General features: G+C 45.3%; 7 protein-coding genes across 7 annotated transcripts; 4 read left to right on the top strand and 3 right to left on the bottom strand.

Annotated features, from left to right (window-relative positions):
• Positions 1-16931: 16931 nt before the first annotated feature.
• BJ212DRAFT_1353401 (uncharacterized protein) lies at positions 16932-17503 on the bottom strand. Its single transcript, XM_041335591.1, has 3 exons — positions 17485-17503; positions 17231-17435; positions 16932-17177 (listed from the first exon to the last, which is right to left on the bottom strand). The coding sequence occupies exons 1-3, from the start codon at positions 17491-17493 to the stop codon at positions 17071-17073; spliced, it is 321 nt and encodes a 106-aa protein (XP_041193373.1). The 5' UTR covers positions 17494-17503; the 3' UTR covers positions 16932-17070.
• Positions 17504-20247: 2744 nt separating this feature from the next.
• On the top strand, positions 20248-21218 carry BJ212DRAFT_1480662 (NADP-dependent oxidoreductase domain-containing protein; the record flags this gene model as incomplete). The annotated part of the gene is made up of 3 exons (XM_041340131.1): positions 20248-20730; positions 20784-21021; positions 21073-21218. The coding sequence occupies 3 exons, from the start codon at positions 20248-20250 to the stop codon at positions 21216-21218; spliced, it is 867 nt and encodes a 288-aa protein (XP_041193372.1).
• A 517-nt stretch (positions 21219-21735) lies between these two features.
• Positions 21736-22206, bottom strand: BJ212DRAFT_1353393 (uncharacterized protein). Its single transcript, XM_041335590.1, has one exon. The coding sequence runs from the start codon at positions 22169-22171 to the stop codon at positions 21971-21973; it is 201 nt and encodes a 66-aa protein (XP_041193371.1). The 5' UTR covers positions 22172-22206; the 3' UTR covers positions 21736-21970.
• Positions 22207-22738: 532 nt separating this feature from the next.
• Positions 22739-23474, top strand: BJ212DRAFT_1353391 (uncharacterized protein). The gene is made up of 3 exons (XM_041335589.1): positions 22739-23004; positions 23078-23199; positions 23309-23474. The coding sequence occupies exons 1-2, from the start codon at positions 22828-22830 to the stop codon at positions 23174-23176; spliced, it is 276 nt and encodes a 91-aa protein (XP_041193370.1). The 5' UTR covers positions 22739-22827; the 3' UTR covers positions 23177-23199; positions 23309-23474.
• A 216-nt stretch (positions 23475-23690) lies between these two features.
• BJ212DRAFT_1353375 (uncharacterized protein) lies at positions 23691-24883 on the top strand. The gene is made up of 4 exons (XM_041335588.1): positions 23691-24250; positions 24303-24356; positions 24408-24810; positions 24858-24883. Exons 1-3 carry the CDS (start codon positions 23793-23795, stop codon positions 24577-24579), a joined length of 684 nt encoding a protein of 227 aa, XP_041193369.1. The 5' UTR covers positions 23691-23792; the 3' UTR covers positions 24580-24810; positions 24858-24883.
• BJ212DRAFT_175916 (uncharacterized protein) lies at positions 24497-26424 on the top strand. The gene is made up of 10 exons (XM_041342559.1): positions 24497-24810; positions 24858-24882; positions 24999-25087; positions 25140-25223; positions 25285-25329; positions 25389-25409; positions 25459-25715; positions 25776-25961; positions 26013-26104; positions 26164-26424. The coding sequence occupies exons 1-10, from the start codon at positions 24579-24581 to the stop codon at positions 26372-26374; spliced, it is 1242 nt and encodes a 413-aa protein (XP_041193368.1). The 5' UTR covers positions 24497-24578; the 3' UTR covers positions 26375-26424.
• Positions 26425-26667: 243 nt separating this feature from the next.
• BJ212DRAFT_1271045 (uncharacterized protein) lies at positions 26668-27693 on the bottom strand (the record flags this gene model as incomplete). The annotated part of the gene is made up of 3 exons (XM_041330930.1): positions 26668-27131; positions 27178-27344; positions 27398-27693. The coding sequence occupies 3 exons, from the start codon at positions 27691-27693 to the stop codon at positions 26668-26670; spliced, it is 927 nt and encodes a 308-aa protein (XP_041193367.1).
• Positions 27694-27732: the final 39 nt, after the last annotated feature.

Below are 27732 nucleotides of genomic sequence, written 5' to 3'. Positions count from 1 at the left end.
GCACAGGTTTGCCCACTGTGTAAGGGAAACTGACTTCTTGCAACTGGATGTCCGATTCATTTCATCTGTGTACTATACCAGATACTAGGTTTTGAGTCCAGCTGAGAGGTTGGGATCAGGATTGGGTGTCTGGTTTGGTTGCTCCATGTTGTTATAACCATGTATGCCCCTATTCATTTTCTCTCTTACTGTGTATTACGTCACAAGCTGCATGATGCTGCTGCTAGACTTATCTTTCCCTTGTATTACATCATGATCGCCATTGCCATTGCTAGATGACCTATTCTTGCTATCACTTATGTATCCCTTATCTCTGACTCACATACATTCTCACATCTGCCCTAAAGCACCTGTAGCTCACTATAAATAGTCCTCTTGTACACTTTAGTTCTTTACTTTAATCTTACTAGGTTTTACCTGAAACATCCTTTGCTTGAGACCTCCAATCTCTTGTTGTCTGAACTGTACTTTAAGTTAGAAGCACTCCTTCTGACTTAGCTTACACTGAACACTTGACTTATCATCTTGTGTAGAATCTTGGCAGAGGTCCTGACTCTTATCGAGTTGTCTGTTGTTAGAACTATCTTAGTTTGTAACAAAAGATTAAAGTCCTTATTGAACCTCTCCATCCAGGGAGGCCCCAGTAGCTCAAAAGCAAGATGACCCCTTGGGTTAGAAAGTATTGGTGGGAGAGCAATCCAAATGATGTCCCCACAGAACCAGAAGAAGAGTATCACAAGGCTGCAGGTCCAGATATCACAGAAGACAGAGAGAGATGAACACCGTCCCCTGTAACCACAGAACCTGATCACTATTCAACTACATCAGTAGACGAATTCCCAGAAGAACAGCCACCCTGAAACCTTTCCACACATCCCAGTATCAGAATGTCTGCTCCTACATCCACATCTGAGCTCAAAGCTGGAACACCCAACAACTATGACAGGAGCCCTGACTAGGTATTGAGATGGTTGTTTTCAGTGAAAGCATACTTCACCATTAACGCATTGGTTTACAACACCGATGAGAAAAAAGTTATTACCACACTTGCATATATGACTAAAGATAGTGCCATGGGCTGGGCATTAACATTTTACACCAAAGTAGACAACTCCACCACCAAGTCCTATGGAACCTTCACGAACTTTGAAGCAAAGTTCAAGGAAGCATTTGCACCAGCAGATGCCATTGGTACCACTATGAATAAGCTCTGAACCCTGAAGCAAACAGGTGACCTCACTTCTTATATTGCTAGCTTTAGGACCCTTGCTGCACAAGCTTCCATAAAGCAAGACACCATCCTAATCATGTTCTTCAATGATGGACTCAAGAAGGGAATTGGTAACACCATTTATCAAATGGAAACCATCCCTATGGACTTTGACAAGTATGTCCAAGCCACAATTAGACTTGATGGTAACTGGCAATGTGGTGCAATATTCCATAACAACAATCACACAACCACAAAGCCTACTGGTCAACATTATGTTCCAAGACCTTCTATTGATCACCGTGACCCCAATGCTATGGAGGTTGACCGCCTCACTGAAGAAGAGAAGACTGAACACTACCAGAATGGCAAGTGTTTCAATTGTCACCAGAAGGGCCACATCTCCCATAACTGCCTGAAGAAGAAGAACAGCAAAGCCCCGGTACGTCGTACCAAACCAGCTGAAGAAGATGAAGAGGAAGTCCACCGTATCAATGAGGATTTTTAATGTGGAAGACTGGATTGACATCAGTATCTTCCAATGTACCTATTAGACTTGTCCAAGGTGTAGGAATCAGAAAGGAACTTCGCATTCCCATTTCCCTTATCTCCAAGACCTGTCTGAAAACCATCAAAATGACCACCATCATTGACTCTGGAGCTGCTGGAACCTTTATCTCCAAAGATTTTGTTAAGCTTCACCACATCTGAACGCATAAACTTATGAAACCATTCTGAGTTACCACAGTGGATGGAAGTTATGCAAAAGGAGGTGCAATCACCCACTACTGCATCCTCATCATGGAAATCAATGAATGATCCATGCTTGGAAAGTTCAATATCACAAAACTTAGCCATTGTGACCAGATTTTGCTAGGAATCCCTTGGCTGTGTGCCATGGATCCAATCATTCAGTGGAAAGCCAAAACCTTAGAACTCTCTCGAACCAAGAAGAGTGATCTAATAGAAGATGTTAATGTTGAATGAAGGAAGAACAAACTTCCTCCTCTCTTTCAGAAAACCATCGAAACCCTGATTGATAAAACATGGAAGAACTCCCATTTGAAGAAAGAAGAGATGCCAGTTGTAGTGCTGCTGAAGGCGCCTCCTGTGCAACCTATACCAGAACCACTCCCCCAAGCAACAATAGAAGAAATCCCAGACGATGAAGCACCCCCAACCCTACCCAACCTTGATTCCATCCCTGATGACGATAATGACTCTTTTGACACCAAAGATGATGTATGGACTTCAGATTATGCACCACCTGTACACAAACTCACTACGTATCATCTCAACAACAATGAATTTTTGGTTGAATATCCCGCTGATGCTACTGAGCTCTGGGTCATCACTAATATTTCTATGGACACCCCATTAACCAAAGATGGTACTAGTGCTGCAGAACAGAAACCCATGGTCACACCCTTGTCACAGTCTACTGAATACATCAAAACCAGTAACAAAGCCCAGCAGTTTGCATTAGCAGCCGGGCTTGAATAGAAAAAGAAATCATTCAAAGAACTTGTCCCTTCTTATCTCCATGACTTTGCTGACATCTTTGCTAAAGATGGACTTAATCAACTACCCCCAGAATGCCCTGGAATAGACCATCGCATTGACACTAAACCTGGTATTGTCCCAAAAACGTCAAAGGTCTATCCATTATCAGAAGCAGAGTGGACTGCCATTAAAGTGTTCATTGATGAGAATGTACAGAAGGGTTTCATTTCTGAATTGAAGTCACCACAAGCAAGTGGATTCTTCTTTGTTGGAAAGAAAAGTGGTGACCTACATCCTTGCCAGGACCATTGGTATATCAACGACTGGATGGTGAAAAATGCTTACCCTCTCCTGCTCCAATTGTCCCTGGTTGCTAGGTTGCACAGTGCTAAATACTTCATGAAGATGGTCATCTGTTCTGGATATAATAACATCCAAATTCACCCTGATGATTATTGGAAAGTGGTGTTTACCACAGAGTATGGCCTCTTTGAACCTAATGTCATGTTTTTCAGTCTTTGCAACTCGCCCACTACCTTTCAAGCATACATGAATCAGACCTTCCAGCAAGAAATAAATGAAGGATGGTTGGTCATTCATATGGATGACATCCTTATCTTTTCAAATGACCTCCCTTCCCACCATGCTCAAACTTGTCGTGTCCTAGAAAGAATTTGCACTGAACAACTATTCTTGAAACCAGAGAAGTGTACCTTTGATGCACAGGAAGTAGAATATTTGGGAATGATTATCTGTCCTGGTTGTGTTGCTATGGACATCACCAAGACCGATGGTATTCACAATTGGCCAGTCCCTACTACAGTGAAAGAAGTTTGGTAATTCCTTGGATTCTGCAACTTCTATCACAATTTCATCCCTCATTACTCCAACATCACTAGACCATTGATCAATCTCACAAAGAAAGACATGGTATTCCATTGGTCCAACCCATGTACCTCCGCATTTATCACACTTAAAGAATGCTTCCTGAAGCAACCCATATTATGGAACCCTGATCCCAGTTGGCAGTTCACCATTGCCACTGACACCTTGCTTGTTGCTACTGGAGCAGTTTTGCTACAGACTGATGAAAATGGAGTCTATCATCCATGTGGATACCTTTCCCAGACCTTAAACCCAGCCAAAAGAGATTATCAGATCTTTGATCGAGAATTGCTCACCATCATCTGCGCCCTCACTGAATGGCATCATTACCTTGAAGGAAACCCCCATCTGATTATTGTATTTACAGACCACAAGAACTTGCTCTACTTCCGTACCGCACAGAAACTGACTTGTCACCAAGCCCACTGGCAACTCCTCCTTTCTTGTTATGACATTGAACTCCACCATGTTGCAGGGACTAAGCTTGCTGCTCCTGACACACTTTCCCAACATCCTGATCACAGTACTGGACAGGACAACAATGATGACATCACCCTTCTCCCCAATTCTATGTTTGTATGGCTTCTTGACGTGGAACTTATGACCACCCTCACAAACCCAGACCCCACTGATCCTGATCCAATCTTCCAAGCTGCTGCAGATGCCCTTGATGGCTTATTGCTTCCTCCCATGAAATCTGTGCTTGCTGATTGGATGATTAAGGAAGACATCTTGTATTACAAAGATCGTGCCTATGTCTGCCCCACTGGAAGATGACTGATTCTCAAACACTGTCATGACCATGCTTCCGCCAGTCATCCTGGCTGTTTTAAGACTGAAGAGCTAGTCAAGCGTGACTTTTGGTGGCCTTCTATGGGCTCCTATATTCGGAAATATGTTGACAGTTGTGCTCTTTGTCAGCAGATGAAATCTGACATGCACCCTGTGACTCCTCCGCTCGTCCCCATTCCCTCTGTTGCCTCTGTGCCCTTTTCCCAAGTCTTCATTGATCTCATTACCGACCTCCCTGTGTGTGCGGGTTTTGACTCTGTTATGGTCATGGTAGACCATGGCCTTATGAAGGGGGTAATTCTGATCCCTTGTATGAAAACCATCACTTCCAAAGGCATTGCCTTGAAGTTTTTCAAATACGTCTATCACCATTTTGGTCTCCATGAGAAAGTTATATCCAATCAAGGACTACAGTTCATATTGAAGTTCTCCAAAGCCCTTGCTAAACTTCTGAAATACGACATTGCCACTTCGACTGCTTATCATTCCCAGATGGACAGACTGAACATCTCAACCAGGAACTTGAAACTTATCTCCACATCAACTGTCACAATCACCCTGAAGATTGGGTAGAGCACCTTCCTATGGCCAAATTTGTCCATAACCATCGAAAACACAACTCATGAAACGCATCTCCATTCTTCCTTATGATGGGATATGAACCCCGGGTTCTCCCACACACCCTTCCTGACTCTACAGTGCCTGCCACAGAAGAACGGCTCCATCTACTCCAGAAATCTAGAGAAGAAGCACTATCTTGTCACAATCTTGTTATGCAACGAATGGCAGAATGAATGCATGGACAGAAGTATCACCCATGGAAAGTAGGAGATAAGGTTTGGTTATCAGGAAAGAATCTGATCATGCAGTTACCATCATGAAAGCTTGTGCTGAGATGATATGGCCCCTTCCCTATCATTGCCATACTATCACCCATCACATTCACACTCCAACTACCACCTCAGTGGAGAGTTCATCCCACATTCCATGCTTCCAAACTATCATCCTATCATGAAACAGAGATTCATGGCCCAAACTTCCATGATCCCCCCCCAGATGTCATAGATAATGAAGAAGAATATGAAATTGATGCGATCTTATTGCACAAAGGCACAGGTAAACAAAGATGCTATCTAGTGTCCTGGAAAGGATATTCTTCTGCCAGCAATGAATGGATCCCAGAAGAGAACCTGGGAAATGCCCTTGACATCCTCTCTGCATATAAAAAGACCCACTGATTATAATCCTAGAACAATGTCCATTGACCACCTACAATGCTGCCTACTCCATATCCAATATCTTACCACTGCTATGAACTCTGCCTTCAAAAGACTTGCTCATCCATCATCCCTCAAAGGCTATCAACTTGCCACTGCTATCAACCTTGCTGCCGCTGAAAATACACCTCCCCCAGTTGCTTCCCCACCTTTGACTGACACTACCTTATCCAGCAACTCTACCCTCACTGATTACTTCTCAATCATTGATCAAATCAAGACCAGTGCCTTATTTGAATCTGCCATCACATCCCAGCAATATGCTATTGAGATAGATCATCTCCTAGGAGAAAGAGGAGCAATCTCTAGCAGGCTTATTATCTGAATCATCAGAGATGCTAGCCTTATCGAATGCACTGCTAACCTTCTTGATGATGAACATCACAAGACCATCTTCTGCCACCTTCATATATGTATTTGTAATACTGCAATCTGTCTGTTGCCTGATGATACTAAGGAAGCTATCAGAGAGGCTATTCACATCATCACAGAATGAATCACTACAAACCCAGTGGCAAGACCCCCATCTCCACACATTGCCATTCCAATCCCACCACCGATTCTTCCATCACCTACCATTGAGCATATGGATAATGTTCTCAATCCTGCTGCTGTACCTGTCATACCAGCTTCTCCTGCTCCTACCCCCATCGCACCCACTATGCATCACTACCCTACTAGATGAAGATCATCCCAAATCAGTAAATGAGAACCATCCATCTCCCCTACCATCACCAGAAACCATAAACAACATTCCAGATCCCCATTGCCACCACCAGTTCCATCAGCCTCCACTGTCGCTACAGTAAAAATGGAAACCGTTGATAATGTTGTATGTCACAACTGCCATGTTACCGGACACCATCACAAGAATTGTCCATCATACTACTGTCAGGTTTGTAAAGCTGAAGCACCTGGGCACTTGTCAGTCTTTTGTAAAGATCTGAAAGGTGAAGCAGTGATCCCATTGATCTGGACTGATCCAGGCTTCTACAAAGCTCTCTCTCATTGGGAGACAGAGCAGGATGCTATCTATCACACCACTGGGATTGCCGATAGATTGCAGTTTACTGTGATTGAAGAACAGGATGATTTATTGGACTCTAACTATGACACTGACCCAATCTACTGGGCTAACCAGGATAACTAAAGTTGGTGACTTTGTCTCTAAATGAGGGGTAATGTTACAACCATGTACACCCCTATTCATTTTCTCTCTTACTGTGTATTACATCATGAGCCACATGATGCCACCACTAGACTTATCTTTCCCTTGTATTACATCACAATCACCATTGCAATCACTAGATAACCTATTCTTGCTATCACTTACATATCCCTTATCTCTGACTCACATACATTCTCACATCTGCCCTAAAGCACCTGTAGCTCACTATAAATAGTCCTCTTGTACACTTTAGTTCTTTACTTTAATCTTACTGTTATGAACTCGGATAGAGCATCATTCCAATAAAGGAATCAAGGATCAGGGTCAATCAAGGACTAAGCCTTATCAAGTCAAGTGCCTCCCTCAGGAGTGATTGTCTAGACTCCCGCAGGATCTAGAGTTCAAATGGGACAATGGCTAGCCTCCTTCCCAAGGAGCTAGAGTTCAAGTATCAAAGAGAACCAAGTAGATTCAAGTTAGAGAAATACAAGTGGTAACTAGGGTTTATATACGTAAGGGAATCGTGCACAGACCAGGCTGGGCAAAGGGTAATGACTACTAAGAAAGGAAGGTTCATGGGAAAACAAGGTATGAGTCAGAGATAAGGGAGACCATGAGGAAACAGTGCAGTGAAAAGGAAGCGTTAGAAGTACAGCCAAATAGGAGTCCACAGTGATGATGGGAAAAAGAGTGGGGCACTGTAACATTACCCCCCTGTCAATGTCTAAAGTCACTGACTTTAGTTACTGAGATTCTGATAGTTGTTAGGGTTGAAGTCAGCATCTTTCGCAAACTGCTTCTCATGCTCCTCCTGTTCAAGATCTTTTCTGTCTTCGTAGATCTTAAGCTGATGGTGGAAGGCCCACGAGCCAGGTCTGGCGTTGATGATATGATGTCCACAAAGGGTAGGACAATAGGTGGTAAGATGTTTGGGAGCATGGTGGTGGCATTCTTGGCAGAAATAGTGAGGGCAGTGGATTTGACGATGTCCTTCCTGCTGGCAGTATCGGCAAATGATGTCACAATAGTCAACACCATTTCTGTCACATCGAAAAGTTTCTTCAGATGGGGCATGAGAATTGGAGGAGGAAGTGGGTTTGTCTTCATCAACAATGATGGGTGGAGCAGGGGATGGTGTCATGGGATGAGAGAGGCCTATTCCAAAGGCAACAGTGTTTCTTTTCTTACCATGAGCATGGCGTGGGTTTCCTGTGGAGCGAACTGCAAGCTGAGAAGGAGCAGGGACAGGGGTGTCATCATCAGAACATTCTGATGGAGATCTGGGGACTTCTTGGGTAGTGAAATGAAGGGGTTCAGTGGAAATGGAGCGTTCCAGTTTGACCATATCTGGGGTGAGAGCTTGCTCGAACCCTTTTTCTATAAGTCTGTCTGCGGCGAGTGCTTTGATCTTGGTCATGTGATAAATAATGGAATGCTTGGTGGTTTCTTCAGTAGGGGCTGCAATGGTATGGGCATAGCTAGACGCCAGGTCTGCACTGCGATGGATGGTCATCAAAGAAAGGGAATCAATGTCTTCTGAAAAGAAATGTTCTAAAGGTAAAACGCAAGGAAGAGAAGAAAGGGTTGATTCAACAAGAGCTCACTTGTGGTGGAGTTCAAGCTGAGAGTGGTGGAGTTCAAGAGAAGAGTTCGAGGATCATGAAGAAGGCATGTTTCTGGGATCAGGTTTTCTAGGTAAGGAGTCGAGAGAGTTGAAGGCGATCTTTATAGGTCTTGAGGATTTCCTGGGCATTGTCTAGTTCCTTTTCAGGGAGCCAGGAGTTATCTGAAGAAGGGTAACCCTTCCATGATACAAGGAAGCATCGTTTTCCTTTTACATTTCCCTTATGGGTGAGAACGGCTTCTATTTCATATTCTTCTTGTCCATTGATGATGTCAGGAGGGGGTTCAGTGTGGTTCGGGCCATGGATTTCTGTTTCCCGATAGGAGGATAACTCAGAGGCGTGAAAGACAGGGTGTGATTTCCAGGAGGCAGGGAGTTGGATCTTGAATGTGATAGGGGAGAGAATGGCTTCTACTGTGAAAGGGCCATAGTGTTTAGGGGCCAGCTTCTTTGAGGGTAGTCCGGTGATAAGGTTCTTTGCTGATAACCAAACTTTCTCACCAATCTTCCAGGGTTCAAACTTCTTTCCAAAGGTCCGATCAGACATGCATTGCATGGCAAGATTGTGACAAGAGATGGCTTCTTCTCAGATCTTCTGAAGATATTTGACTTGATCTTCTGCTGCAGGGACAGCGGAGTTTGGGAGAATGTAGGGAATTCCTTGGGGTTCATAACCCATCATGAGGTGGAAAGGGGAGACATTGTGGGCATCATGTTTTTGGTGATTGTGGACAAATTCAGCCATGAGTAGATGCTTTACCCAATCAAGAGGAGTGGAGTGGCAATAGATACGAAGGTAGGTTTCAAGTTCCTGATTCAGACATTCAGTCTGTCCATCAGTTTGCAGGTGGTAGGCAGTGGAAAGTGCGACTTCATAGTCTAGGAGTCTTCCAAGTTCTTTGGTGAATTTAGAGGTGAACTGGGGGAGATGATCTTGTCATAGAGTCCAAATCTGAGAAAGACTTTCTTGAAAAAGAGTTGGGCAACTCCTTCTGACATGATGGTTTTCTTGCATGGTGAGAGAATTAACCCCTTCATAAGGCCATGGTCTACCACGACCATAACCGAATCAAAACCACCTGATTCAGGCAAGTCAGTGATTAGATCTACAGAGATCTGCAAGAAGGGGCGAAGCGCAGAGGAAGGGATAGGGTTCAGGGGTGGAGTGGAAGGGTGAGTGTCAGATTTCATTTGCTGACATAGGGTGCAACCCTCAACGTATTTGTGGATAAATGTGCCCATTCCGGGCCACCAATAATCTCGTTTGACTAACTCTTCAGTCTTAAAGCGTCCTGGGTGTCCAGTGGTGGGGTGATCATGGTGAAGGTGGAGAATGCAGTGTCAGAGATGAATGGGGACATAGGCACAGTTTTTATAAAACAAGGTACCATCATTGAACTTCCAGTCAGAGAGGGCAGATTTCATAGGGGGTGCATTTAACCCATCAAGGGCCTGTTGTGCAGCAAGGATGACAGGATCAGAGAGAGGATCCATGGATTTCAGGGCATTGGTGAGGTCATTGTCAATAAGATGGGAAAACATGGTGTCCAGGAGAAGTGTGACATCAGAGTTATCCAAGGGATCAGAAGAGTGATCAGGATGGTGTGAAAGAGCATCAGGAGCAGCGAGTTTGCTTCCTGGGACATGGTGAAGTTCAAGATTGAATTCATTCAGGGTTAACTGCCAATGTGCTTGTCAGTGAGTGAGATTCTGTGCAGAGCGGAAGTAGAGGAGATTCTTGTGATCAGTGAAAATGATGACAGGGTGAGGGTTCCCTTCAAGGTAGTGTTGCCATGCTTTCAAAGCACGGATAATAGCGAGGAGTTCACGATCATGGATCTGGTAGTTTCATTCAGCAGGGTTAAAGGATTGGGAGAGATAGCCGCATGGATGATATGCACCATTTTCGTCAGTCTGGAGGAGGACTGCTCCAGTGGCAATGAGTGAAGCATCAGTTGCAAGGGCGAATTGTCAAGAAGGATCAGGGTTACGGAGGATGGGTTCTGATAAGAAACATTGCTTTGGTTTCTCAAAAGAGTTGGTGCAAGATTGTGACCATGCAAAGACAGCATCTTTCTTGGTCAGGTCTATCAAGGGTTGTGCGAGGTCGGAGTAATGGGAGATGAAGTGACGATAGAAGTTGCAAAATCCTAAGAATGAACGGACTTCTTTTACTGAAGTTGGAGTTGTCCATTGACTGATACCAGATAATTTGGCTGGATCCATTGCGACTTGTCCAGGGTGAATTATCATGCCAAGATAGTCGACTTCTTGAGCGTCAAAGGTGCATTTCTCAGGTTTCAGAAAGAGGGTTTCTTTTTGAATGATATCAAGGATGCAGCATGTTTGTTTCTGGTGTTCTTCTAGAGTTTTTGAGAAAATGAGGATGTTGTCCATATAAATGATCATCCATCCTTCAGCAATTTCTTTCTGGAAGGTCTGGTTCATGTATGCTTGGAATGTCGCAGGGGAGTTGCATAAGCCAAAGAACATGACTTTTGGTTCAAAGAGTCCAAAGGAGGTGGTGAATGCCGCTTTCCAGCGATCATCAGGGTGGATCAAGATATTATTGTATCCAGATTGGACATCCATCTTGGTGAAATACTTGGCGTCCCTTAGTTTGGCGATGAGAGGGGGAATCAGAGGAAGGGGATAAGCATTCTTTATTGTCCACTCATTGATGTAACGATAGTCTTGGCAAGGTCATAGAGATCCATCTTTCTTTCCTACGAAGAAGAATCCACTGGCTTGTGGAGATTTCGAGGGTTGAATAAAATCTTTAGCAATGTGCTCATCAAGAAAAGCTTTTATGGTGTTGGTTTCTTTTGGAGATAAGGGATAGGTCTTTGCAGATTTCGGAATATATCTGGGTTTGGTTTCAATTCTATGATCAACACCTGGTCGGGATGGAGGAAGTTTATTTAAGCTGTCTTTGGTGAAAACATCAGCGAAGTCGTGAAGATAGTCAGGGACGAGTTCTTCAAAAGTCTTCTTTTTCTTTTCTTGGGCATCTTTGAGAGCGAATTCTTGAGCTTTATTGCTAGTTTTCAAGTATTCTTCATCTTCTTCAGTCTTTCGTGCATAGATCCAGGAGTTTCTTAAAGGGGATAGAGCTGCAGCTTGTCGGATCTCAGAGGCAGAAGTGCCATCACAAGTAAGAGGTGTGTCAAAGGAGAGGTTTTCGAAAAGGGTAATAGAAGAGCCATCTTTGACATATTCGATTAATACTTCATCGTCACTGATGGGGTAAGTGACAGGGTCATCAACCTTTCGAAGGAAAGTTGGTTCGGTAGGAATGTCATCCCAGACATCGTCCTTGGTGTCATATTGGGGTAATGGATTTTCATCAGGATCTGGCCAAAGAGGTGGAAGTGGTTCTTCTTCTTTCTTTTTTTCTTTTCAGCATTCAAGAGTTCTTTTCCCATTTACAGGAAGTGGAGCACAGGCAGGCTTAAATTGTTCCAGATCTTCTTCTTCTTCGATTGTGACTTTTCTGCGGGGTGCAGGGGAGAAGCCCCATTTCTTCTTGAATACTTCTTCAAGTCAAAGTGATCTAGGAGTAGAAGGAAGTCAAAGGGTATCTTTAGCCCAATCAATATCAGGGTTCATAGTGGAAAGCCACGGTTTCCCAAGGAGGATCATATCATTGTCACTCATGTTCATGACATTGAATTTCCCAATCATGAGTTGATCATCGATTTTGATTGCAAGATGACAATAGTGGGTGATGGGGTCCTTGGAAATCTTTCCATCGGCAGTTCAGATAGGGAAGGGAGTTTCAAAACAATGTGTCTTGATTCTATGTTTTCTTACAAACATCCAGTGGATGAATGTGGCAGCTGTGCCGCAGTTGACAACAGCGGTGGTTTGCAATGATTTATTGGGGTGTACGGAGGAAAAGATGGTCGCCAGGACCCTTAATTCTTTAGTTTTTCCTACATTGTGTGCAATACATACATTGATACAAGGAGTGGCTAACATTGCGGTAGGCTCCTGGTTCAAAAATCCATTCTTCGGGCATTGAGATCTTCATCATCATCGAGATCTTCAATCTTGCTGGTGTCTTCTTCTTTAGGCGCTGTATGCCTTACCATTTGCTTTCCTTTATAGTTATTCTTTCTGGCATCTCCATTTTGGGGGTGGAATTCTTGATCGTTAGATCTGTGACTGACCTTTCCACAGGAGAAGCATTTTCCTTGCTTCATATACTCTCTCTTATCATTCTCAGAGAGGCGATCAACATCCATGGCATTAGGATCGTTGTTTCTGGGGGTGAAGCATGGGGTGGATTGGCAATCATTGAACCAAGTGTTCTTGTTGTTGTTCTGGGGTCTGTGGGAAAGGAGAAGCTGATAGGAGTTCTCAATGGATATCACCTTCTTGACTATTCCGTCAAGGGTGTCAGGGATCTCTCCAGAGTTGCAGAGTTTCGTGATAAGTGGCTGTTTAAGGCCTCAGAGGAAGTAATCTTTCTGAGCATTGAAGCTGTAGATCTCAGCTCAGTTACAGAGCTGTCGGAATGTGGCTATGTACTCACTTAAGTCATTGCCTTGTTTAAGGGCATGGAGCTTATGGAGCGCAGTACCAGCTGAGTCTATCAGGTTAAAGGTTTCTTCAAACTGGGAGACGAATTCATCCCAAGTTTCATATCCGTTCTTTTCTCCATGAGTGGATGTGGGGTCAGGTTGCTGGGCATGTTCGATGAAATCTTCCATCCATGCTGCAGCTGTGCCTTCTTTCATAAATGAGAGAGTGAAGGCAATCTTTCTAGTGTCAGTATCATAGATTCGTCATTTGTGTCTAGATAGAGTGTGACAAGACAGAGGAACCTTGAGGTTCCGTCTCAGTTTCCATCAAAGTCAGGTGGGGTGCAAATCTTTCTTTCAATTGGCTTAGGCATGTCGTCATCAGTGTCTGAATCTGTGTCTGTGTCTGGTTCAGGGGTAGGGAATCTAGGTGGTGCTACCAGTTCAATGGGCAGAGCATCAGGGATTTCTTCGTCTCTGTCTTCTACAGGTGCTGGTGCACTTGTTTCAAAATGAGAAACGATAGTGCGGTGTGTAATGGAAGAGGGGCCTGGGACAGCAAGAGTAGGGAGAACAGGAGTGTGGGGAGTGTCAAAAGATCCTCGCGACGAAGAGGTTCATCTAGGGGAGTTGGGTAGATAGGGACTGTATGGGATCCCAGATCATTCAGAGAAAGCCTTCTTGCTTTTCTTGGAAGGTGCCACTTTGGCAATCAATCAGTTTCGTGGATTCAAAGAGTAAAGCCCTACAGATGGAGGGGTTCAAAGGTAACTTGAATCTTTTGTTACGAACTCGGATAGAGCATCATTCCAATAAAGGAATCAAGGATCAGGGTCAATCAAGGACTAAGCCTTATCAAGTCAAGTGCCTCCCTCAGGAGCGATTGTCTAGACTCCCGCAGGATCTAGAGTTCAAATGGGACAATGGCTAGCCTCCTTCCCAAGGAGCTAGAGTTCAAGTATCAAAGAGAACCAAGTAGATTCAAGTTAGAGAAATACAAGTGGTAACTAGGGTTTATATACGTAAGGGAATCGTGCACAGACCAGGCTGGGCAAAGGGTAATGACTACTAAGAAAGGAAGGTTCATGGGAAAACAAGGTATGAGTCAGAGATAAGGGAGACCATGAGGAAACAGTGCAGTGAAAAGGAAGCGTTAGAAGTACAGCCAAATAGGAGTCCACAGTGATGATGGGAAAAAGAGTGGGGCACTGTAACACTTACTAGGTTTTACCTGAAACATCCTTTGCTTGAGACCTCCAATCTCTTGTCATCTGAACTGTACTTTAAGTTAGAAGCACTCCTTCTGACTTAACTTACACTGAACACTTGACTTATCATCTTGCATAGAATTTTGGCAGAGGTCCTGACTCTTATCAAGTTGTCTGTCATTAGAACTATCCTAGTTTGTAACACATGTGGCTTGGGGTGCCAGGAGGAAAAGCAACTGAGGGCACTTTGACTTGGCGCTGGAGTGGGGCAGTTAAGTGGCCCATGGGACAGATGAGCGCACAACTGCCAACATATTCATCAAGGTATTCAATCATAGATGGGGATCATGTACATTGGTATTTTGCAGTGCATCATCAAAAAACCCTGTGGGTATCCAACAAGCACCTTTCATCTCCGGAACTGGTCCTGGTGTAGCATTTTTGATGATGGTGGAAAGGTCCCATGTGTATATGTGGCCGTTGGAGCAGCTAGTGATGAGGAACTTTTCATCTGCAGAAAATGTCACAGAGTTCACCTTGTCTTCATGGTGAAGTAGTGTTCCAATGGGTTGATTGGTTTCGAGGTTCAATAGTTCCACTTTCTTGTCCAAGGGTGCTCCACTTGTGCATGCCAGGATGTGCTCATTGAGAGATAGTGAAATGGTATTGATGAACATTTTCGATATGCCAACAACAGCTGTCCATGTGGCTGTGTCAAATTTCATGATGTTGAACATTCCCCCTGTGATAAGTGTTTTTCCATCTGAGGTCCATGCCAGGCATGTAATGTTAACTCCATCATCAAGTGTTTTGAGTAATTTGCCTGAGTTGGCATCCCAGATTTTCAGCACTGTGTACCCACCTGTGGCAATAATATTGGCATCAGGTGAGTAGCAAACCACATTCATGCCACCCATTGCCTTGATTGGTCCAAGGACAGTTTTTCCACTCTCAACAGCCCATACTCTGAATGTCTCATCCCAGGATCCGCTCAGCACTTGCCCTCTACTCGAACTCCAGCACACAGAACACACTCTGTTTGTGTGCCCTGCCAATACTTTGATGACCTTGCCTGTGTCAACATTCCACAAATTCACTGCACCATCTGAGCTCCTGCTTGCTATGGTCTTACCATCTGGTGACAATGCTATGGTGTGCACTCCTCTTTTTTTGTCCTCCCATTCCTCCCAAAACTGCGTGCCCCTCTCCAAGTCCCAGACTTGAAATGACCCATCCAATGAATAAGTGATAATCCATTGTCTACCAGGTAAATGTATGATGTAGCAGATGTTGTTCTTCACATCGATCTTTCAGTAAGGAATTGTTGCTTAATTCTTGTGCTTCACAGATGCTGGATGCTCCATGATTTTGGTTTCAGGATTCACTTGATGGGTGCATGATAATTTCAGCTTTTACCTTTGATCGCCGTATGAATCTATCACTTACTTAGGATCCAGATCTGCTTGACTTGTGCACAGAAAGACAAATGTCGAACAAAAGCCACAATAGAGTGGGTGTTTTGTTCAACAGAAATTCAGGCCAGGAAGGAGGTCATTAAAGTCTTCTGCAGGTGCACCTTCATCACTTCATCCTCATGTTTGCCTTGCGGTTTCAGCACATGGCTGTGCAGTTTAAGTGCCCAATCATGACAATTATGCACATTGATGGCTTGGCATCATGGTCCTACTATCCCATAAGCCTGCATGTCTGTGTTTCTCCACTTGCCCAATGCAATTTTGCAATTATTGTATCTACCTTTTCTTTTCATAATTTTTGTTGAGTCTAATTAGAGTCATCCTGCTCCTCTGCCCAACCTTGGTTCTCAACGTCCTATGTGAACTTTTCTTCTTCGTCTCCCTACTAGCTAAATCGCAATTTGGTCATAACAATTATGATTTTCATGGATGAGACTATTCATCTTTGTCAGTACATTGTCTGTGCTCATGTCTTCAACACTCGAAGCTGCATTGTCGGTGCACAAATGTTCTTTACCTTTCAGCAAAGATCTCAAATGTGGCAGAGCAAAGGCTGTTGACAACACCATCAAGTGCAATATGATAACAAACATATTGGTACCTACCTTGCAGACAATTAGCAATTGGGTATGGTTCTCCACAAGTGGATTCGGTGAGATGAGCACGGCTACCCCGTCATTGCAACGCTCCTCAACACCAACAAGGACAGTGAGATCTGCTTGTATCATACAAGTCACAAATTGGCGAAGGTGAATAGCAATACGATCTCACAGGCATACACGTGACGCGGGTCGAAGAGACTTTCATGTATGGCTAGTCAGTGGTCTGTCATATTTGGGCTGGATGCGCTGTCCACAAATGAAGCTACTGATTGCTTCATTGTCGAGCAGACATATGCATGCCAGCAGTGCTATGCAATGTCTCCCAATGACTGCACATTGCCCCGCCCTTCATTTCTTGCGAACATTTGTCGAAGATCAAACCCAATTCATGTACACTGGGAAATCTATGTGATGGACTTTCTGGTTGGGGCAGGCTGCAGTCCAGATGTATAGATGTTTTGCCATACTTTCTCGTGTCATCGCTGAACAGTAACCGAACATCATTATCATACCTCAGGTACGCTGATATCTACCTAGGATTTTAAACGAGTCGACTGTATTCCATATGATACTCCAAAGTAAAAGAGCGGGCTGTCTGGACATGCTCTACATGCCCAGTGTCCTTCCCTAACAAACGCAGTCTGTGCAATTCAGCGACATATCAGTAAAGAAGGCTTGGTTCATATTCACTGCACCGGTTGCGGCATACAGCCGTCCACACAAGAACTGACTACTGGCTACGGACTGAGTCACAACGAATATACCATGAATCGTGCTATACAGGAATGTCCAAGATGTACCTAACGTTGACCGTATCTTGGGCATCGGAGGGGCTGCGGTGGAATAAGCGACGAAGAACTGACCTTGTCTGCGGTTCTGAGGAGTGGGGGCCGCTTTGTGAAGGGAACTGGAAACGCGAAGTCGAAAAAAAACGAAGTGACACCAATAGCAAGAACGTACTTGAGAGTCTGTGTGTTGAAAAGAGAGTCCACCATCCGGCCCGAGTTATGATGATATCAGGATGTGACGACGTGCCAGTTGCCGTAGCAGTGGCGAGAGGTTGCTGCAATGATGATGCTGTGCCTTGTAATGTCCCAGTGGGTATAACATAAGTATTGGGAGGTCGAGAAGAGCCAGAAGCTTTCTTTCTTGCGTGATAGTTCCTCTGTACAAAAGTCAGTGATAAAGAATAGATGAGAGTGGGGAAAAGGTACAGGCTCCATTAAACATTGATCTTCTATGACCAATCCCGTTTTCCGGATACCATGTTTTGAGCCCAGATGAGAGGGCGGGATCGTGCACGAGACCACCTGGGAGGATGAACAAGCTCGTTGTTAATGTGATCCATTGAAAAAGAAATGGATCTAAGCCTGCATTATCCAATAGAAGGCCAGCTTCTTTGAGGACAGCTGAAACGTCCCATATGTATATATGATGGTAGCCGCAGTGAGTGACGAGGAACTTTCCATTTGCAGCAAAGGTGGCGGAGTTCACGAAGTCTTCATGGTGAAGTAGTGTTCCGATGGGTTGATTGGTGTCGAAGCTCGATAGTTGCACAGCAGTTTTGTCGAAGGATGATGTGCTTGCGAGGATACGCTGATTGGGAGATATTAAAATGGTCTCGACGAAGTGTTCGCCTTCATCACTGGGATATTTCGAACGATTCGAAATGGTTTCGACTGTCCACGTGGCTGTGTCTAATTTCTTGACGAAGTCAGATTCCCCGCCGAAAAGTGCTTTTCCATTTGAGGTCCATGCCAGGCACCAACGTTGATCCTCGCGATCGAGAGTTTTGAGCAATTCGCCTGTGTTGGCATCCCAGACTCTCAGTCCCATCGACCCAGCTGTGACAATCATCTTGCCATTCGGTGAGTAGCAAACCGCGTACATCATTTCGAAGAATTTCAAGCCTGTCTTGATTGGTCCAACGATAGTTTCTTCACTCTCGACATCCCATACTCTGAAATTTCCATTCCAGGACTCTCCACTCACCACTCGTCCTCCATCTGGATTCCAGCACAGAAAATCCACTTTCTCTGTGTGCCCCGTCAATGTTTTGATAACCTTGCCCGTGTCGATGCTCCACAATTTCACTGCACCATTAGGACTCCCGGTTGCTACTCTCTTGCCGTCCAGCGATAATGCTATGATCTCCACTTCTCTTTCTTTGTCCTTCCATTCCTTCCCAAACTGCCTGTTCCTCTCTAAGTCCCAGACTCGAAATGACCCATTACCCGATGAATAGATGAGGATCCGCTGTCCACATAGCAGATGTAGGATGTGGGTGATGTCGTTCTTCACTTTGATCTTTCGGTAAGGCATTGTCGCTAAGTTCTCGTGCTTCGCGAGGGTCGGATGCTTCATGACTTTGGTTTCGGGATTCACTTGATGTGTGGGTCATAATTTCAGCTCTTGCCATCAAATCACATACGAGTCCACCACTTACTCGCAATCCAGATGCTACTCGATTCGTACTGAAGGAGGAATGCAGAACGAAAGCTGAGACGGAGTGGGCGTCTCGTTCAATGGAGATTAAAATCAGGAGGGAGGTCGTGGTTGTAGTTGCGTTTTCCTCGCTTTATCATCGGTTCGAACTTCGCTTCACAGCTTCAGTACTGCAGTTGAGCGCCCAATTATGGCAATATGCGCATTACCCCTCGGCACCACAGTCCTGCTATCCCGCAGTCTTGCATTTCGTCGGTATTGGTATTCTACCCTCAAGCAGGAACGCGCTTCCCGGATCCTCAAGTATTTCTTCATCTCGCGAATCAGACATGTATGTACCATGAACTCGGGGGTCGTCTCACCATAGCTTAGTGAGGAGAGTTTCGATTCTCCATTACGCACCCAATTTGAGGAGTGAAACACTATCTATATTTGAAGGAACTATCTGGCGCTCAAGGGGACCACCCCTTTCTCCACTATGTGGCTTCTTCACACGGAATCTTTCTTTTCTTGTTGCAGGGTTGAATCAGCAAGCAGGGCGCTGTTTAGCTCAGGACCGGAAGTCTGGCGCAGAAGGTAGAACCCAAGACCGAATAATTGCATTGGCCCAGTGAAGGTGTGGACTTACTTGATAGCAAGTGACGCTATATTGATGCTGAGATGTCGACAGATGAAAAGCTTTGCATGTCGTCAGAAGATTGATCTCCACAGCATACTATTACATTGTGTAAAGCTGTGAAGCGAGCACGAGGATGCTATCATCATATATTCATAGTAAGTTTATAAACAGTAGCCTCCCTCTCTATATCGAGCACAGCGCTCACTCCACAGCAGTTCTCAATCTGCGTATCAAGAAGCTCATTGGTCTAATTGGAGGGCAGGAGCTGAAATTGTCCCTCAGGTCCGATCCGCACAGCTGCACTCATGATCAAGCCTTGAAAAAACCCGAAAACCTGTGCAGAAGTTACATATAAGCGATCTCATTCTTGATTCAACTCTTTCAGTAAAACGCCTAGGCTCCACTCCGTTGCAACCTTTATTCTGCACGGGTTCATTCTCTGTACAAGTCAAGTGCCTGTAAGTGATGACTATCGGGAAAAGAAGAAACTGTTCATCCCAGGGCCAGCCTGTGCGTTATTCGTTTCCTTCTAGGTTTTTTCACTGTCTCATTCTTTACGCGGAGAAACTGTTGTATTCCTTTGTGTCGTCGTCTACTCGTCAATACACTAATTCAGCTTTCTAAACAAACAAGTACCTGAAACAATTCTACCTTCACCTTCCGCGTTAAATGGATCTGTATTTATATAACCACGTCAATTGATAGCATCCTGTTTGAGGTGTAAATATAGTTTTGTGCATCACCCCGCTGACGGCCCGTTCCAAAAGCAATCTAAGTATCAGATAGAAGACATAGCCTGGGTACTGGCGACCTCGTTGGTTGATCTCCACCCAAGCTACATTGATAATACATAGCTGCAGGTATAAGTACTACCCCATGATCTAGATTTCTTCGTTAACTTCACACGTACAACATGACGATATCCACACTCACTCTCAATGATGGCAATCAAGTCCCCTGGATCGCATTTGGCACCGGCACGAAGCTTCGCCAGCAAGATGCACAGAGCCCTGTCGAAAACGCCATCGCCAACGGTTTCACGCATCTCGATGGTGCCCAGATGTACGAGAATGAAGAGAGCTTGGGCATTGCAATCAAGGCCTCTGGAACACCACGCTCTGCGCTCTTCGTTACCACTAAACTCAATCAACTGCAGCCAAATCAGACTGCTAAGACTGCGCTGCAGGTGTCTTTGAAGAAATTAGGCTTGGAGTACGTAGATCTATATCTTGTGCACGCGCCCGGACACCATACAGGCCAGCTGAAGGAGGTGTGGAAGATGATGGAGGAGTGCAAGAGGGAAAGACTAGCAAAGTCCATTGGGGTGTCAAATTTCGGGGTTGCGCATCTGCAAGAGATCTTGGAGGGTGCCGAGTTTCCGCCTTCAGTCAACCAGGTGAGTTAAATCACTTCAGTGTTAGTATTACTTTTGAACAACCACAATGAAAGATTGAGATCCACCCGTATGTGTGGAAGTCTTTACAGCCTGTGATGGCGTTGCACAAAGAGCACGGCATCATCACGTCCTCTTATGGTGGCCTAACGCCTCTCTTCCGCGCACCCGGAGGACCCCTGGATCCCGTCATCGAGAAAATTCGGGCACGCCTTGAGTTCACTCGAGGGCAACCTGTGTCACTCGGCCAGGTACTTAACAAGTGGTTGCAGAGTACGGTATCCTGGTCGTCACGTAAGTTCCCTCTGTCCTGGGTATGCTTTGTTGTTGTAGATGCTTACATAGTATCGAACAGCACTTCGAGCAAGGCGGATAGGATGAGAGAGTATCTTGATACCGCCAATGTTCCAGAATTGACAGCTGAAGAGATCGAGTCGATTGAGAATGCTGGGGCGCAGCATTACTATAAATTCTTGGTATTGTCGGATTGATTAGAGGGGCGTTATAATACTGGTCAGAGTGCTTTGTAGTTAGTTTGTAGATCAACACTGACGGAAACCCACATTCTGTGAGGACACATATGTCAGATAATCTGTATTCCGTGAGTGTTACATCGAGCGGGATGTGTTGTAGCGAAAAGTATACATATGATCCCTACGTGCAATGTAGAGTTCACAGACGAGAGTAAAGTAGCGATAAGACTCGCCAGACTTCGGAACCATCACTGATCTTAATAGACCATCCAATCCTCCACATCACCGCCTATCCCTGGCATGAGAACTGCATAAAGCCTGCAACATGAGATGTAGACAGCTGAAGGAGATGTAAACCTTATTGTGCATGAATTGCCCTGTCAGACAATAAACCATATGTCCTAGAAAATAAAGATGAACCGACACGAAAACTGAGCTGAGCTTCGGTCCTAGGTAGAAATACGTACGGCACAGTCCGAAGCCAAAGATGATAGCCACGTGGCATCATTGAGTGCACAAAATAATATAGACAATGGCCATTGCATTCAACCTTTAAGTGTACATGATATTATGCCTGCTCTGGCCGAAATTCATGCACATACTGCCCGTTACGCAGGACGAAAAAAATGGTTCAAGAGGGAAAAGGTAGCAGAACAACCAGAAAAGCAGGAGGGAGTGTTAGATGCAATAGGATAGAAAGTATCAAAATGATGCACAAAATACACCACATGTCTTCCTCAACGTTTACTGTCTGTGTATTGGATGGACACTCAGCCGATCCAGAGCAAGAACCGAGTCCACCATCCGACATGCTTTAGGGTAATATCAAGGTGCACTGACGTTCTAGCTGCCAATGAGGTAGTAGCGACTACGGGAAGTGCGTCAGATATTACGGTAGTGGCGGGTGGTCGCTGTGATGAAGGTGGAGTATGCTCTGAGTCGCTCTTTGTTGGGTTGATACCACATGGCATGGGTGTCAGGATGTTGGGAGTCGCTTGTCCTCCGCATGAAAATGAGACGGTGCAAAAAAACCCAGAATCGAAATGAAAACGTACAGGCGAGATCTGACCGTACTGCAGCTGAACCACCAGCCGACTAGCGTCAGGGTTTGCAACTATCTCCCTTACCGCATGATACATTGCATTAGGATTGGGGTGTTGAGGGTCACTCGTCTTCTTTCTCGCATGATAGTTCCTCTGCATGAAAATGAGACAGTGCAAAAAAAACCTAGAACGGAAACAAAAACGCCCCGGCGAGCACAGTGCCGCACCAGCTGACCAGCGTTGAGGAAGTTTGCAACCATCTCCCCTCCCACATAATAGTTCCTCTGCCTGAAAATGAGAAACCAAAAAACGAAAACGCACAAGCGAGCTGTAATAACTCTGAATCAGAGGTCTGCAACTGACGTTCGGATCTCTAAATTCAGCATAACTTGACATTGCATACACTGAGGCGCTCGAGCCTCGCAGTGGACGTTTTGTTCAATGCATAGTCGAGCGAGGCGTCGCTTCACAGCAAGTTGAGCTGATTGTACAGATCACACGTCCAAGTATTGTCCGGATGTCCTCTCATATTGCAGTGCCAGTTTTGTTCCCATATATTATTAGCACTCTCGTTTTTCCGGTCCATGTGGAATTACAGTGCTCTCTTCTTGCGCGTACACCGAATATCAGCCTGCACCGCAGCTCCGGGCATGACTCGTGCACATGCTATTAGATGCATTCTTCTGCGGGTGGAGCATTTGAGCAAGTTGATCTGTGGAATCAAGTGTGTCGCGACAGAACGTTTTATGGGTCCGGGGCTTCTGTGGTCCGAATCACGTTCGATGCAATTCGGAATGAGCTCGCGGATGTCAATAAGATAACGAGGAGTCTCACCAGGCTTCGGAATCAACACTGACACCAGCACTCCATCAACAACCATCTCCCAACATGCCTATCCCTAGTAAGAAGGGCAACGCAAACCGTGAAGCTTGAGATCCAGGCAGGTGAAGCAAATCCTATGGGCCCGACGATAAAAGCAAATGTACGTCCAACTTGAAGTAAGCATGCATCACAATCTAAGAGGAGACAGACGAGGTACAAGTACAAGGATTAGCTAACACATACTTGTAAACTTTGGATACTGTCAAAGCCCCAGCTCCCAAGCGCTCCATGTACATGCTCACTTGAAGTTTTCAGAACCACTGGCTAGAGATGATGCGCATCAGCAAGAGAATCGATCTTGGCAGGAAAAACGAAAGGATCGCGCGTATTATTATGTAACGCTCTCCGACGTTAACTTCTTCACGACTTCAAGCTTCAACACTAGTGCAAGTCCGACTCCTAGTTATCGGACAGGCCTGATTATCTGGTTGACATCAACCAAACATCCCAGCCTTCTTCCGGCTAACACTTGTCTCCTGCCTTCAAATTCAAGCTAGGTCCCATGCATGTATTTTTATCATCAAATTCGTGCATAAGTTTATGTGAGAAAGTAGTGTCCGTCACGGTGTGCAGCCAAGTTTCAATCACGTCCATCTCCAGCCATCTTCCATCTTCCCCAGGCAACGTGTTTGAGAGTTGCTGAACAACAAAGAACAAGAATTGACGGATGTCGAACACGATGTTGATTCGAAAGCTCTTGAAACGTCTGTTTCAAGTGTTGGCGACGCTCGCAACTTCATCTGCACGGCGACTACTCATTCTCGTACCATACTTTCGACGCTTTGTGGCCAAGGTTAATGCTCCAATCTCACATGGTACTGACTCCAAGTTTACCACTGTAGACTCGTGTTGTACTGTCTTGACCGGGACTTCTAGTGCCCGATGTTCCCAGTCTACCTTACCATTGCCACTTCATACTACTCCGTCGAGTGTAGCGAACCCCGTGGCTTCAGTACCTCCGTGTGCTGTGCCTGTTTCAGGCGTTCCCCAGCATGCTAATCCGCCACAGCCACCTTTGCCTCTAGCTGTCGGTAATGCAATCTCTGCCAATGGCCTCCCCATCACTCTCCATTTTGTGCCATCCGCTGTAGATCACAAATCACGATATGACAATCGTCCTTTTGTGTATGTGTTACCAGCTCATTACAGTGAATGGCCTTGAGAAGTTGCCCTCCAGAGATACATCTCGCTCTAGCGGAATTCCAGCATTCACGAGGACCTTCCCCAACCAGTGAGTACACCTAGCCAGGCATTATGTTAAAGCAGATTACGAGTAGTGCAGATCATGTCCTTGGTTGAACGGTGACTGGCAACGGTGTGTACATCCCGAAGGCGCGCTGTATTTGTACAATGACCGCAAGGTAAGCAATGCACATTTATCTTTGGCCATCGACAATGACGCCTACAGAGAACGTTCACTGAAGCACACATTAACGAATATTCGTTCCGCTTGATGGACAGATGTGCGGATGAGCTATACGACCTGGCACGCACAAAATTACCAAACATTGACGCTGATGATATCGAGCTCGTCGTGCAGGTAGTACTGAACCAAGCAGATTTGTGTCAGTACTACTTCGTTGACCATGCAACCCGAACTCTCTTTTGGCTGCACGATTACGATCGAGAGACGGAGAATAATATATTTGATGGGTTTTCAGGCGTCTGTGATCTGAGTCATATTCGTACGTTATGGCAACTTGTGGCGCTCATGATATGAACAAGCCAACAGGATACGCCTTGGAGTCTCAATACTGGTTTGTCGGTTGTGGTCGTGAGTCTCACCTTTTTCTAGCTTCTAGTCGGACCGATTCTAATTTGATTGTCAATGTGTTTTAGATACAATATGACCATCTTCAACTGAAACGAGTAGGATGCATTGCGAACGCTACCCGAAACACGAGCTAGATCGAGTCAAACTCCTGAAAGAACTGAGGGCAGTTGTTGTGCATGCGAGTGCAGGTAATCGATTTCCTGTAATTATTCCTTCATCCTTTTTGAACGCGAAACTTAGAGATCATCACTTCGGATACTTCTTTGTCGCCTTTTGGTGCTGTTGAACTTTCCAGCATCCTGGAGCTGGTCAACCATCTTCAAGGTGTGACAAGTCCTCTTCGAACTATTTATCTTGTAAAATATAAAATATTATATATTTCCAGAGAACGCCCAGGAAACCGATTTCCCTCATCCCATTTGTGTCATTGGTACGTGAAGCTATGTACACGGTGCAATATATTTCGGAGATTCACTTTTTCGACGATAGCGAGGTTCATGCATTATTTCTGTATGTTTTCAGTCTTCACGTTTCCTCACTCAACTCATTTATTTTCAAGGCAAAGCCAAGTATTACAACTTCTGTGGCCTACCTTGGGCTCGTCTCGACGCCGACAAACCTGTGTACAACGAGATTGCTAGCTCTCACCCACTGAGCAGTAGTCTTTCTTTGGCCCTTGACGCCATGCTTTTTTGGGCACCACAAGCACACTTGGACGATCTTCGAAGGGTGTGGGTAGATGAGTGCCTCAACGCACCGCGGTGGAAAGACTACAATGCAAAGCTCATGACGGAGTGGACCGGAATCACCATCTACGTGCGTGTCATCAACTTAACATCACACTTCATAACTTTATCCCGAATTTGTTCCTACCAGTCCACCGTCATGTTAGCCGTAGATGTGAGTTTTCTTGCAGTGCCGAACGTGAACATTTCCACGTCACAGTCGGTCGGGATCATTGCTACTTATCTCTCGATCATCTTGATAACTGGCTCCTTGGTCGTCTCGGTCCTGCTGGTCCGCCAAAACCAAAGATATGGTTGTGAATCAGTGGACAAAGCAGTAAGCCGTTGCCTTGAGGTTCATCTCTCTTATGCTAACCAGTCTGCATAGGGAGACTTCATGTACAAGATGACTGACACGTTTTTCGGGGATAAAGGCCTTGCGACGGTCAATAGTCTCCCTTACGCAATGCTCATGTGGGGGTGGGTAGGATTGATGCTCTATGGCCAGGGCTAATGACAGTTACCTTTCCCCTTACCAGGATGATCTACTTTTCAATCGCTCTGCTGTACAACGTGTTCAAGTCTACGACAATAGTCATGCTGGCATCAGTTGTTAGTGGATGTGCGGTGGTTACCATGTTTATAGTGTGGTTCATCTGGACAGCAAAAGAGCTAGATATCTTCAAGCGACTAGCTGAGCTCATATTATCTGCTAGGAGTCGTATCATAGCACGCCTTGGCGTTCCCTAAAGTTCATGAGACGACAAGAGTTTCCTAGACAACTTTGACTTCTCCGTACATAACAGTTCGACTCATCTGGTAGTAGGTTCCCTAACAGCCCACAGATTATTATACGCTGATGTATCTAAGAAATACTATATAATGATAACAGTCAAGGAGAATGAAAACGAGATAATAGATGGGACAAAAAAGGCGAAGAAAACGGAAGCTAAAATGTTGCTCCCAAAATTTAGTTGTTTGCGCACTGGAAAGGCATGCAACAAACTTCGAGCATGCCTGTCTTATAGAGGTGAATAACACAATCATGCTCGTAGCATAAAATATCTAGGAATCACTTCGTGAAGGTCTTGGACGAACCCGCTGATTCGCAGACGAAAGGTCACATCACAGCGGGCGTGATGTAAACTCAAGCCTGGACAGCCGTTCACAGCAAAATGTTGCAAGTTACGAAGAAGCCAGACTCCATACGGAGAGGAAGCATCCGGCTTCAACGATGAGCTGAGCCATGTCCGAGATGTATTCTCGCAACTAGCGCAAATAAATGTGGTGTGTCCACCTGGCCGCTCGTCTTCACCAGTCAAGATTGCGTGTAGATGATCTTGAAGGTGTTCGCGTCCAACTATGAAGCACCGAAGGTCTGACGGGGATAATTGGAGGTGGCTCTGGCCACCCTCGGCCAGATGACTCCAACGGAGAATCGAAAGCGCATAGAATGAGGCGGGAAGGATCTCAGGAACATTACATTCCCGTGCGAGGCATATGGCCTCTAGAGCACATTTTAGACCGGTCTACAGGAGAAAAGGGAAGCTCACCAGCGGCATGAGGGAATGCGGCATAGGTCATTTTGGTGAGGTCTTGGGGCCAGCGCAGAAATAGCTGACGTATGCTCCATTGACGGAGGTCTGCGATGTCATATTTGTTGGATAGTCGTAGGGCTCCAGCTATGATATCAAAGACGACAGTTTGGTTATTGAACTTCCTAGAGACACGGTCATATACAATCATAGTTTGACGGATGAGGGGATGGCTCACTCGCGTTGGTACATCCATGTCAGGACGACTAGCCAATCATTCACGGAATCTTGTGACAAACTGACCAGAGGACACCCATACATTCTCTCGATGTCGACCGGCTGCGGAAGTTCGAGCATGTCCGCAAAAATGACAGAACACATGAGCTTGCTCCGGTGAATCTTCCATGATTGTCCTTCGACACCAATCACGATATCCCCGTCGGCAAACCAAAACTGCGACTGCTCAACCAATGATTCGGATGCTCTGCGGTGGCCCGTCCGTTGTCGTTTCGCTGGGGGAGGCGATATCCGCATATCCTCGTCGGCACTGTGCATCGTTGAAGAGTGATGAGT

This window comes from Suillus subaureus (genome assembly GCF_016647635.1).
Source record: "Suillus subaureus strain MN1 chromosome Unknown BJ212scaffold_15, whole genome shotgun sequence".
Lineage (NCBI taxonomy): Eukaryota > Fungi > Basidiomycota > Agaricomycetes > Boletales > Suillaceae > Suillus > Suillus subaureus.
Note: the sequence above shows the minus strand (reverse complement) of the source record. Positions and strands in the feature narration are given on the sequence as shown.